Here is a 13,821-nt window from a genome sequence, read left to right as displayed (position 1 = left end):
TACTACAATTTATTATAAATAAGATTACAAGTAAAAATATTTACGATGTTTAATTCAAACAAAAGAATCAAATAAATAGGGTGACATAAAACTAGCCTTGGTTAATGCTCGGGTAATAATTCGAATACCTGAGTTCCTCTAGTTTAGGGTGTCAAAAGTATAGATGCAGTCCAGATATCCATAGGTAGGGGCACAAGACCCTTAAAACTGACTAGCTAGGGCGCAAGGTCCGACACTCGCAAGGGTGGGCTAGTTAGGGTGTGGTGTCTAATGCAATGTTTTCGAGGGTCACATCCTCGATAGACTAGAGGTGTGCGTGAGCTCCGAGATGCATAAATCCCTCAGCCGCACTATGATGTCTATCATAGCGTAGAGAGTGAGTATCACAAGGATATTAACTAATGTTGTATTGATGAGGCATTGTATTGTTTCAGTTATTAAACCATGTTGTAAGTGTACACCTATTAGTATATTGTAGTTGTTAGTGTGACACTGGGCTAGCTAGCTCAGCGTTTGGAGTTTGTTTCTTTACGTAGATTAGGTGAAGATCAGTAAAGGAGCCTTTTGATTAGAAGAAGTCCAAACCAAACAATAGAGCAGAGTACGTCTCAAATTTCTAGAGGACATGTATATTCAAAGTTTTATTTTGTAAATTTGAGTCGTAAATTATTTTAAATGCATGATCCGTATATTTTGATCTATTTTGAAATTGTGGAAGCTCCTAACTGTAAACCTGAAAAAAATATTTTTTTCATAAATTAATAGATTATTTTAAAGTGTCATTAACTATATTTGTCAATAAATATTATCAATAGGTTAAAAATTACGAACAAATACTATATTATAATGACTCCATAGTATAATATATTATAAAAAATCAAATTTGTATTTGTATATCAAAATGTTTATGATATGAATTAAAATATATTGAAATTATATATATATATATATATATATATAATTGAATATATAAATAAGTTTTTTAACATTATATATGAATTATCATGTCGTACATACAATTTAAGAAAACCACAAAGTAGAAAGATACGGAGATTGTACGGCAAAAAATTAGTCTAGTCGTCTGGACGCCTAAACTAATTTTAATGGAAAGATGAGGCACAACCACCAAACATTTTCAAAGTAAATTTAACTTCGATTTAATTTAATTAATTTATATGATTATTTAAAAAATTGCTTATTGAAACAATTTGAGATTAATTCTTTATCAAACAGAAAAAAGAATATGAATCTTAAACAAAAATGTAATTATAGTTTTCAACAATGGGAAACTCTCCATAAATTGGCGTAACATGCATGAAAATGAAAACCATTCAAACCTAACAATTCGCAACTTGGTTTTTAATATATTTCTTTTGTCAATGGCGTTTGACATTGACAAAGGTTAAAGTAAAGCAAGTTTTAAGAGAAATTTACCATGATTACATTATGTAAAAACAACATCTATATAAAGGCAGTGGTGGGGTTGGCAGAGAGCGTTAACAAAACCCAGTATTTGTAGCAAAATATGGGGTCATCAATATTGGCTTCTCTCCACTCTGTTAGTGTGGCACTGGGCTAGTTAGCTTAACGTTTGTAGTTTGTTTCCTTACGCAGATTAAGTGAAGATTAATAGAGGAGCCTTTTGATTAAAAGAAGTCCAGACCAAACAAAAGAGCAACGTACATCTCAAATTTCTAGAGGGCATGTATGTTCAAAGGTTTATTTTGTAAATTTGAGTCGTAAATTATTTTAAATACGCGATCTTGACATTTTTATCTATTTTGAAATTGTGGGAGCTCCTGACTGTAAACTACTTTTACATGGAATTTATTTTCTATTTTATTGCAAGTATTTACACCTGAAGCTTTAATTTCAAGTGAGTATAATAAAGAAATTTGTTGGTTAGCCACTCCGGTGGTTCCTTGTGGCACTATCATTGGTTGACTGTGTGTCGTTCTGGTGTAGGGTGTTACACTCTTGGTCAAATATATCTCCTAAAACTATATGCATAGTCAATATAAGACAAAAATTATGAGACGATGTCGTATGCTATTTTCTCTAGATGTCTTAAGTTCAAACAACTGTGTCTACGGGTGTATATAAGTAAGTCCCAAAATATATTTAGGTCTCATGTTACTTTTTTTTTAGAAAAAAAAAAGATACCTCTAAAATATTTTATAATAAGACAAAATCATAAAATATTAAAATTTAAGAAAATTGCTAGAATTTACATAAGTAAGATTTTTTATCCATTAAACACTATAAATATAAATTTGATGTTTTTTTTTAAAAAAATAGTTACAATTGAATTCTTAAGATAAAAGGAAGAAAAATAAAAGTTTTCTTGTTAAATATTACCATGAAAAAATAATTTTTCCTAAATTAATAGATTTTTTAAAAGTGTGTCATTAATTATATTTGTCAATAAACATTATCGATAGGTTACAAATTATGAACAAATACTATATTATAATGACTCCATAGTATAATATATTATAAACAAAAAAAATCAAATTTTTATTTGTATCTCAAAATTTTTATGATATGAATTAAAAGTATATTGAAATTATATTTATATATATATATATATATAAATAAATTTTTTAACATTATATATGAATTATCATGTCGTACATACAATTTAAGAAAACCACAAAGTAGAAAGATACGGGGATTGTAAGGCAAAAAATTAGTCTAGTCGTCTGGACGCCTAAACTAATTTTAATGGAAAGATGGGGCACAACCACCAAACATTTTCAAAGTAAATTTAACTTCGATTTAATTTAATTAATTTACATGATTATTTAAAAATTGTTTATTGAAACAATTTGAGATTAATTATTTATCAAACAGAAAAAAGAATATGAATCTTAAATAAAAATGTAATTATAGTTTTCATCAATGGGAAACTCTCCATAATTTCTCGTAACATGCATGAAAATGAAAACCATTCAAACCTGACAATTTGCAACTTGTTTTTTTTTAATATATTTCTTTTGTCAATGGCGTTTGACATTGACAAAGGTTAAAGTAAAGCAAGTTTTAAGTGAAAATTACCATGATTACATTATGTAAAAAACAACATCTATATAAAGGTAGTGGTGAGGTTGGCAGAGAGCGAGAACAAAACCCAGTATTTGTAGTAAAATATGGGGTCATCAATATTGGCTTCTCTCTTTGGCACTCTGTTAGTGCTCGTGTCTCTCAGCTTGCCTTGTGGAACCACAGCAAATTCCTCTTATCCATCCCCTCCTCCTCCACCACCCTACTACTACACTTCATCGCCGCCTCCTCCGCCTGTGTACTCTCCACCACCACCTAAGGAGATTTACAAGTCTCCTCCTCCACCAACTCCAGTTTATAAGCCTCCATCACCTCCTTCACCAGTGCATTTTCCCACACCTCCTTACAAGTACGAGTCCCCACCACCACCACCATCATCACATAAGCACAGATACAAGTCGCCACCCCCACCCAAAGAACCTTACAAGTCTCAGCCCCCGACACCAACTCCTGTTTATAAGTCTCCACCTCCTCCACCAGTTTATAAGTCTCCACCTCCTCCACCAGGTCATTATCACCCCCCTTACAAGTATAAGTCACCTCCACCACCACCACCCATGCATCCCTACAAGTCTCCACCTCCACCCAAGGAGTCTTATAAGTCTCCTCCCCATCCACCAACTCATGTTTATAAGTCTCCACCACCACCGCCAACAGTGCATTATCCTCCAAAACCTTACGAGTATAAGTCTCCCCCACCGCCATCATCACCACCCAAGCACCCTCACAAGTACAAGTCTCCACCGCCACCATCACCACCCAAGCACCCTCACAAGTACAAGTCTCCACCACCACCATCACCACCCAAGCACCCATACAAGTACAAGTCTCCACCTCCACCATCACCGCCCAAGCACCATTATAAATACAAGTCCCCACCCCCACTACCACCAGTTTACAAGTATAAGTCTCCTCCACCACCTCCTCCTCACCACTACTAAGCAACAGCTCTGACCGCAGAAAAGGTAACCTACATTTATTTTTGCATCTCTCCAAGGACCATTATTTCACATTTTTTTATGATTTTAATGAGTTCAATAACAAAAATGAAAAAACATGTTGTTGCAGGAGAACATAAGAGAGAGTGAGAGGGAAAGGTAGCCTACCTAGAGTCTGCATTTGAAGAGAAGAAGTAATAATGATATTGTAGACAAGTAGTAGACGGGTGAACTCAATATGAGAAAAGAGGGTTCATCGTTCTCATGTAATTTGGTATGTGTTATTCAGTGGCTCACGTATTTCTTTCCGCTTTATTACAAATGTTTCTACACTTCATGTGTTTTTCTTTTCCAACCTTTTATGTAAAAGCATGGGTTGATCCCTAATAAAATAAATGCTTTGTTAATAGTAACGTTTAGTTCATTCCCCCACGAATATATATAGCAAATATATTATCAGAAATTTATAACAGTTAAAAGGAAAAATTTTGTGCTGCACATTTACTTATCTATAGAATTAAAAATGGGGCTGCACATTTACATATTTATATTAATACTCCTTAATTATCGTTTTGATGAGATGTTTGAAGATCACAATATTCCCAACACAATTTGATACGGTGGGATCCACATAATGAAATAAATCCAGAATCTTAATCAGGGAAGGGTCTGCTTTGACTGAAATAATTCATGGTCTAACTAAATTGTAATTATCATTAATTCTATGCATTATTGTTCTTCGGAAAACAATGTAGGAGGAGAAATTATTCACCCAACTCATTTATGAAATATGAATTTTTAAAAATATAAATAATTTTATTGCGTTTAAATATTATATGGAGTATTAATATATTACATTTGTTATTTTGTAGAGTTTTCTTTAAATTTATATTTCTTTAGTTATTTTTAATAGAATTTTAAGATTATAAATTTCAATATGAATCAATTAATTTTTAAAAAAATAACGTCATTTAATTCGATTTACACACCGGTGTTAGTTGATTACAAGCTTGTATTTTAGCCATATTTTGAATAAATTTCTTTAAATAAAGACAAATTAAGTTCACCAACCCCACATGTGTTTAAAGCAGCAAATATTATTTTATTTTCGGACTCCTTCTATATTGCTTTCTTCCATTCCCTCATCTCTACTCTATATCATTTTCATTTTACATTAAGGACAAATGAACAAAGATCGGGCGAATAATTACAAACTGATTTCCGAACATTTGACTACGACATTACGATGAAAATTATAGTATCACTTCAATATTAAATATAATGATGAATTTAATTTTTAATATATATTGTGATTATTTTTATTATTGTTTTTAGATAAGTTTATTTTTTTATAAAAAACTTAAATATATTTTATAACAACAATTTTATTCTCATTGAGATCATTTGATTCTTGCTTAAATATTTTAATATTTATAATAAAACTAAAACTTTAATAATTTTGATGTATAGTTTGTGTTTAATCTACATGTATTTTATGTTAATGAGGTATTATTTATTTTACATATTATACCAGCAAATAATGTAAAACTATACAAATATTCAAATATATAAAAAATAACATGACGTACATTTGAATTATGATATCTTTGCCAGTAAAAAAATAATATACTGGTCATTATTTTTATTAAAAATTTGTGCCTACATTTTTAAAGATTGATAGTTAAAACTTAAATATAATTAAAAAATCAATTAAATAAATGAAAAATTATTAATATTGAGAATTAAATTATGACTATACCTAAATATTAACTCTTCATTTGCATTATATTTATTTTTATATATTAGAAAAAAATTATAAATGATTTAATTTAATGTTAAATAAATATAATTAAAATATTTTTATATAATTTCCTTTTCGGTCTAAAAGTATGAGGTTAACGGCTCATATTTCATTATATACACATTAAAATATTTACCTGTTCTTTTACCAGTTGGATTATCTCCTAATTATCATTATCCACCGAGTCAGAGGTAAGTATGGTTCTGGGTTGACCCACAAATCCACAATTTTGTTTTGTTTTTGTTTTCTAATAAAAAGATGGTTAGGTTGAGAATGAGGACCACATCTTCACTAACTGTATGATTAACGAGGCAGCGATGGATCTACGGGAACGGGTGGGAGCCATCATCCCCTAAAAATATAAAACTACTATATATTTTATAATTTTTTATTAAATTTTTTTTTTATCTTTAAAATTTTATAAATTCAAGTTCATTCCGAAAATTTCATAAATTTAAATTTATCTTCTAACTTAAAATCTTGTATTTATCCGGGAAATGAATCTTTCTAATAGTCTCCCCCAATCATTTTCTCCAATATACCTTAGTGCGGATTAGTTAGCTCTTCAACATTCTTTTTTTATTCATGATAAAAGGGACAGCTATGCTTTTATGCTATTGCCCATTCTACTGCCATTTTAAGCCACACGTCATACAAATCTACTTAACTGTTTGACATTGACAACATTTCACCACTATTGGATTAAATATTTACAAAGATCTAAACTTTAAGACGGGGTTAGTCAAAATATCATATCATGAATTTATAGGGTAAAAATATTAAAAGTTTAAAAATTTTGAAGGTAGTTTAGAGCCCCCTCCACAAATTACTCTTAAAAGTAAATTTAAGCAAATATTTTTTTTAAATCCCATTTAATTTATTTAGGTGAGAAGCGTATTAAAATTCCCAGTCGGACCTTCATTGGTGAGATTACAATTATAGATATCAAAACCATGTACGTGACAGAATAGCCCACCGAATTGTTCATTCATTTTACCCTTTTAAGATGAATTGATTGCACAGTTGTTTGATGGATACTTTTGCTTGAGGAGGAACAAAATCTGATTCCCCACCTTTAGAATGCCCGACTGGGAATAAAAAAAATCTCAAACTTTTTTTGAGGGGATAAGTCGAACAGAACGATTCATTGGGTAAAGTGGGATAACGTTTGCAAGCCAAAGGACTATAGAGGTTTGGGCTTCTATGATGTACAAGTTCGGAATCGGTCGCTATTAAATAAGTGGTTGTGGCTTTATGGGTGCGAGCCACATACGTTATGGAGAAAAGTGGTAGATGCAAAGTATAGATTGGATCGGAAACTACTGATTCCATCCCCTCCTCAGCTGAGAAATTCTTCTAAAATCTGGAAGAATATCACAAGCGGATGATCTCTACACGAAAAATATGTGTTTGGTTGTTGGGGATGGGACCAATATCGACTTTTGGAATGATCCTTGGACGGACGTGGGTTTGTTAAAATGGACTTTCCTGAGAATCTTGGTGTTGTTATTAGGAAGTTCGGTAAAGTGTCGGATTTTGGTTATATTGAAAATAGTCGCTGGGTATGGAATATTGAGTTGAGAAGATTATTATTTCAGTGGGAAGCTATTGTTTGGGAGGATTTCATCAGCATCCTAAACAGAATTGTTCAAAATCTTTCGATGAGAGATTACTTAAGGTGACGTGGTGAACCTGTAATGTCCCGAATCTTGAGTTAGTAGTTCGAGTCAGCCCAAAGCCCAAAGTTGAGCCTTTGGACCTTATATTATAGTGGGACCAAGTTTGTTGATTGTGGGCTTGAGTTAGGGTCCAAAGAGAGTTATTGTTTGAGGATGAGTAAATTTATGAAATAAAAGTAAAGCGATTAAAAGTGTAGTTTACCATAGTTATTTTGAAATTTGAAAAACCCCTTCATTATATATGATTTTTACGTGAACTAACCCCCTTACAACTCACCAAATACTCTTCCTATCTTTCTCTCTTCTTCATTCTTTCCTAAAGTGAGGAATTTAGAGAAATCCAATCTTAGTTGAGTGAATCCAAGGTAAGATTTCAACTCCTTATTCTTCAAGCTTCAATATAATCTCAATTTCATTAGTTTTTATGCATTGAACCAAAAATGGGTTTTGAGAGGTTTGTGATAATCTATGGATTCTAACTATGTTTTGGATTATAAGGAGTTATTTAGAATGTATCCGACCTCTAGATGGATTGGCAATCCATTTTCTTACCTTGTTTAGTGAAGGAAATGGGAGAGAGTTCCAAATCAAAAGACAAAGAAAAGTTGAGCATTAGTTGAGTTGAGGAGAGTTCTAGCCACCAAAGAAGCAATGTAACACCTTTACAACTCTTCTATACTCTTAGTGAGTCATTAGAAGTTCAAGTTAGTTTAAATGTTTGAGTTGAGCATGATAAGCATTTTCATAGTGAAATTCTTGTTTTTAGTTATAAATGTGTTTAAAGCCTCTATTATGACCCTTGTTGATCAAAAAAAACTTTAAGCATGTTTGGGAACCTCACTAGAGTCTTTGGGATTGAAATATAGCATTCTCGTATGTATTTAATGACTTCTACAGGTAGAGTACCTAAACTATAGGGGTAATATCGATACTTGTTCTTCGTTTCGGGCAAATTTGTGAGTTTCTAGGCAAGAGTATCAAAACTTTGAGTCATAGTTTCGAAACTCCCAAAAAGTTTCGAAACAGGGCAGAACAAAAGTATCGATACTTACATAAAGTATTGAAACTTTTGCTGGAGTATTGATACTTTTGGGCTAGTATCGATACTTTCAGTCTGTTTTGGACAAAATGTCAATTTTTAAGGGAATTAGACTCGAGGTACCTCAACACTTTTTTATAACATCAAATAAGACTACAAGTGAAAATATTATTGATATTAATATTACAATTAGAAACAAGATCAATTAGGATGACATAAAAATAGCCTTCGATGATACTCAGGAAACGATCAGGGCACCCGAGTTCCTTTAGGAAATGTTAGCATTATCGAAAGTATAGATTCAGTCTGGAGATATCCTTAGGTAGTGTGTGAGGCACTTAAAGTAACTAGCTTGGGCACAAGGTTCGACACTCAAGGAGTGAGCTAGTCAAGGGGGTTGATCGATGTAGAGATTCTATGCAACCAGCCTCGGTAGACTAGAAGGGTGTGTGAGCTCCGAGATGCAGAACCCTCAGTCGCACCATGATGTCTACCATAGAGTAGAGAGTGCAGTATACGAGTATACTCACTATTGCAATTATCAATTAGCTTAAGCATGGCATGAACACTTTTAATATGTCTTAGTTGTTAGGGTGGCACTGGGCTAGTTAGCTCAACGTTTGGAATTTTGTTTCCTTACATAGGGTAGTTGAGGAGTAGTCCGACGACTTTTTGATAGCAGTGATCCAGACTCAGATAATGCAGAGTACGTCTCGAGTTCATTTTTAGATGGCATGTATAATTGTAAACCTCAATTTGTATATTTTTGTATTATTCGCAACTCATTTTAAACTATGGTATGTATGATTTAAATATTATTTTGGGAGCTCTTAATGTAAATTATTTTATTTAAATTGTAGTTGATTTATTTTAGTATGAGTGATTACAAATATTCACTTTTAAAATTAAAATATTTAAAAGAAAATTTTGGCTAGCCACTTCAGCGGTTCCGTATGGCATTCTGATCGGTTGACTGTGTGTCGTACTGGTTTAGGGTATTACAGAACCTAACGGCGTTTTTATGGTAAACAGTTATTGTGGCGTCACAATAAGCGATGGGAATGCTAAAGATAAAGTGTGGAATATAATATGGTCTAACCTTGTACCTGAGAAAGTGCATGCATTCGTGTGGAAGACTGCAAACCAAAGGATCCCCACGTTCATAGAGTTAGCGAGAAGAGGAATGTCGAGCCTTATTTCGCGTTGTTGTAGTATTTTTGATATAGAGGAAGAGACGGGTTGTTCATCTTCATTGTCACTGCAGCTATGTGTGGAGAATTTGGAATAGGTGGTGTATGTTGTGGAACCTAATTTTTTTGTGTCCAAATAATATAAAGTTGTTTTTTCTCTCATGGGTTGACCAATCAGTTTCTGTGGAGCATAAGCGAGTGTGGGCTATGGCAATGTTCAGGTTTATCTGAACGATCTAGCTATGTAGAAACGAAGTTGTTTTTAAACAGAAGAGCTAGAATGAAAACAGAGTGTTTGATGCAGTAATAGCGCGGATAATATTCTGGTGCAAATGCAAGTAGTCGAGCATGAACTTCTCGATTTCTGATTTTACATATTTTCCAAAAGTGATAATTCAAGCGCATGGCGGGTAAAAGGTTGTAGGGGTGGTTATGCTCATTTAGGTTCGTTCGGCTTGGTTATTATGTTCATATGTTGAGTGTGGGCTGTAAGGAATATTGGTCGTGTTGTGTTATTTTTCAAGTGGGTGGACTGGTTGTTAGAAAGTTTTAGAGCGTGTTGGGTGTTTCGTTGGAGGAGTTCTTACTGTTTTAGGGCGTGTGGAAGGTGATGATCGTCCTTGAGTTTGCTGATACTTGTCGGTTGAGTATGACGTTTTATTCTTCTGCTAGTAAACGTGTTTTATCTTTTCGGTGGGAGCATCCATCTGCAAATTTGAGTCCTTGATAGAGGAAGGTTGTTGTTGTGTGTTGTGTTCGTTTGATGAATGGTGCCCCATTTGGTTGGTAATGTTTTGAAGCCAAAGATCCAAGAGTGAAGTTGCCTTGTTCACTTTGGTAATGAGGTGTTAGTGGTTTGCTTAAGTTTGTGTGGAGAGTGCTGATAAAAAACTAGGGTGTTCGAGTCGGTTGTGCCTGAATGGTGTAAAGATTGTTTTGTAATTTTGGTTCGCTGAGAAGCCTGCTTTGTTGTCTTGTGTGACAGATTTGCGCGCGTGTTTCGTTGGCGTATGCTAATTTGATTTGTTTGTGTTGTTGTAGTATTGAGTATCCGTCGTTGGTACTTTCATGACACATTCTTTTTTCTCCATTTAAGCTTAGTGATGTTTTTTTAACGAGACCCATGAATTGTACCTTGTATTGTATGGTCTTCTTTCATTACAATACAAAATAATTATTTAAACAAAAAAGAATTTAAAATCAAATAATCTTACTTTGTTTGTAATTTCGAGCAATTTATCAAAATATTTTTTTTTTAGTTTTTTCAGTATCCTTCTTCTTTAAGAATTTAAACTCTCTAATCAACTTCAGAGTTTTCATTCATCTAATACTTTCATTTACTTTGTTCATGATGACGAGAAAGATTTCAAGTGAGATTACGGTATATTTAACGTAACTCTTGCTTTTTTTTCTCTTTATAATTCTTGATTTGTGTCATAATTAAAACGGAGAAATTTCGTAATATTCTTTATAGTTTCTTAACGATCATTTGTCTCTATATAAGTTTCTATTGTTGTCATCATTAAAGATTGATAGTATTAGTATAGTCACTAAATCCATAAATAAAGAAAGTTGAGATTAAGAAATACATTTCTATCAATTATAAATCCCTCAAGAAAATAACTCAAATGTCAATTTGGTTGAATAAATTCTGACTGTAATTTAGAGAAATATTCACAAAAGCTAGAAAAAATATAGAAGAAAGAGATGAAATTAATTGATGGTGGATTTAAAAAGGAACAGGTAAAATTATTTTGACTAAATGTTGCGGCATCCGAAGCACAACCTCAACACTAACTCTAGTGAGCAAATTGATTAAATTAGTTTAGTACCATTCAACCATGTTCTACCCTTTTTAATAACGTATACAAGGGAAACCCCACTCTTACGCGTTTCAAGCTTCTGGAATTTACAACTAGATCTTCTTGCCTACTTCATACGAGGGGACTTTTAATAATTAGATGAAACATACCTGTTACTATGCAGAAATGATTAAAATCCTAAGAAAAAAGGATTCTCAATAGATAGTATCCTTGCTATGACGGATGTCGTATATGCGATGGAGTTAATGAAAGACAGTCGTGCATGGGCACCCTAGTACTCAAGGTACGTAACCGAACAATTTGACTGAAATCAAAAAGGATATTGACCTAATTATTGACTCTAGTTTAAGGGTGGATTAAAACTCCGGAATGGACACCCTAAAAGCTTTCTTGGATTTCATACTCGTAATATCAACTTATAAGTGTATCTCAAACCCAATATTAGATCCATGGATATAAAGCTGGCAGCAAAATTATAAACACCATCCCGTAGCTTTCAGCACAAAAAACAACACAACGGGCACAGTCGACTCACTACAAATCCAGTTGGGGGATTTAAGATTGATTTGTGGAAGCTCCGAAACTGTTTTCTGAACATTGTTTTTGCTGTTAATATATAGTTCTTCTCCCACGCATCCAACCTGAATGATTGACCACTGGAGTTGCTATTTGCATGACCTCATAATTTTAATAACATTTGCATTTATCCACCAAAGGAAAACCTAAAGTATAGGCTTATTACTTCACTATCCACTAACACATATAAGGCCCCATGGAATATGGATAAGCTCATCTTTTAGGAATGGTTCCGTTTCGTATAGTGCATGAGAATCCACCCAAAAAAGCATCGTCTTCCCCTTTACTACCGCCGTGTCTCCTGCAAATCTCGTGTCTTTTTTAGACTATGTACTTTCCCTTTTCTTCCATTCATCCACTTGATCACACTACTAAATATGCACACGACGCGGCTGGCAATAACATTTACATTTTGATATTGTCCTGAAGTTCGTGTGTTGTTCAAATTATATGATTAGGAATTCTAGCTTAATTCAATTTATGCCATCATTCTTAAGAAATTATATATATTGCATAAACAAATATATTTATGTATATATTCTTACAGAGCGACGTTTACAAATACTGCGCCCATGACAAAAGCAGGAAAGATTAATATCAGACAAAAACAATATGGTTACAGTTTTATGAATCAGATAGCCAAAAAGGCTAAGCTGAAAAAGGAAGTTCAGAGTCCACTTGATCCAATCAACTTGGTTAACCCAAAGGTTATAGCCATGGCTAGCCACCCTCCAACCAAGACCCGAACCGCAGACCTCACCGTCGGTGCTTTCCCTAACACGGCTCCCAACCATCCGAACACCAGCAAAGCCAAGCTCGCTGCACCGATCACTGCACCCACCCTCACCTTATAATCCTTTATGAACGAAGCGGCCAGCAACGGAACCATTGCGCCCACCGAGAACGCAAGGGCCGAAGCTGCCGATGCTTGTAATGGGTTTGGTAATGACTCCTTTTCACCTTCTTTTCCCTTTTCTTCTTCTTCGTCTGACGTTTCTCTATTTTCATCTTGTTGGTTGTCTCTTTTCATCTGAGCCAGTTCTATATCCAACTGCGAATACACCGAAACAAACTCACCTATGGCCATGCTGCATGCCCCTGCAACTAGACCAGCAAAACCGGTTAATATCATAGCTTTAATGTCTTGCTTTACTGCGCCAACACCCATCATGAGCGATGCGGTGGAGACGAGCCCGTCGTTGGCGCCTAATACGGCAGCTCGTAGCCATTGAGATCTTTTCGAGTAGTTGAAGTCATCTGTCGGTTCGAGTTCCATGCTAGCTTGTTGTTGTTCGACATCGCTGACTGCAGGGATGGTGAACTTCTGGTTACTGAAAGATGTTCCACTGGCGGTGGTCTCCATGAGCAAACGTCAAGAGTTGTTAATTCGGGAAATGCAAAAGGAAATTAGTGAAGGAAAGGCTATGGCGAAGTATGGAGGACACACGCCCCTCTACCAGGGTATTTATTGAGGGAGACGTAGGATATTGTTTTTTTTTAATTAATCCAGAATAAATGCAATGCAATATATGTTTAAAGATAACTCTAAAGTATTTAATTTTAAACGCTCACACCCCTATCATTCTTGGTGATCGAACTCGGGACTTCAAAGAAGAAAAACAATTCCTTTACCAACTTCGCTCGGTTGGTGCGAGACGTAGGCTATTGAGGATGCAAATGTGGGGTACAACAAGCACTAGTGAACAAAGTAA

The 13,821-nt window shown here is 34.0% G+C and overlaps 2 protein-coding genes across 4 annotated transcripts; one reads left to right on the top strand and one right to left on the bottom strand.

The window, feature by feature from the left end:
- Nucleotides 1-3,105: 3,105 nt before the first annotated feature.
- LOC120182604 (extensin-3-like) lies at nucleotides 3,106-4,154 on the top strand. 3 transcript variants are annotated; one of them, XM_039187535.1, is made up of 3 exons: nucleotides 3,106-3,852; nucleotides 3,937-4,028; nucleotides 4,132-4,154. In XM_039187535.1, exons 1-2 carry the CDS (start codon nucleotides 3,150-3,152, stop codon nucleotides 4,002-4,004), a joined length of 771 nt encoding a protein of 256 aa, XP_039043466.1. In that variant the 5' UTR covers nucleotides 3,106-3,149; the 3' UTR covers nucleotides 4,005-4,028; nucleotides 4,132-4,154. The 3 variants fall into 3 exon arrangements, with proteins under 3 accessions (XP_039043466.1, XP_039043464.1, XP_039043465.1); XM_039187534.1 differs by having other exon boundaries at nucleotides 3,108-3,657; nucleotides 3,739-4,028; XM_039187533.1 differs by having other exon boundaries at nucleotides 3,107-4,028.
- Nucleotides 4,155-12,684: 8,530 nt separating this feature from the next.
- LOC120182607 (vacuolar iron transporter homolog 1-like) lies at nucleotides 12,685-13,597 on the bottom strand. Its single transcript, XM_039187536.1, has one exon. The coding sequence runs from the start codon at nucleotides 13,470-13,472 to the stop codon at nucleotides 12,777-12,779; it is 696 nt and encodes a 231-aa protein (XP_039043467.1). The 5' UTR covers nucleotides 13,473-13,597; the 3' UTR covers nucleotides 12,685-12,776.
- Nucleotides 13,598-13,821: the final 224 nt, after the last annotated feature.

Source organism: Hibiscus syriacus, unplaced genomic scaffold (assembly GCF_006381635.1).
Source record: "Hibiscus syriacus cultivar Baekdansim isolate YM2019G1 unplaced genomic scaffold, ASM638163v2 tig00112698_pilon, whole genome shotgun sequence".
NCBI lineage: Eukaryota > Viridiplantae > Streptophyta > Magnoliopsida > Malvales > Malvaceae > Hibiscus > Hibiscus syriacus.
The sequence above is the reverse complement of the archived record's forward strand: the minus strand, read 5'-3'. Positions and strand labels throughout refer to the sequence as shown.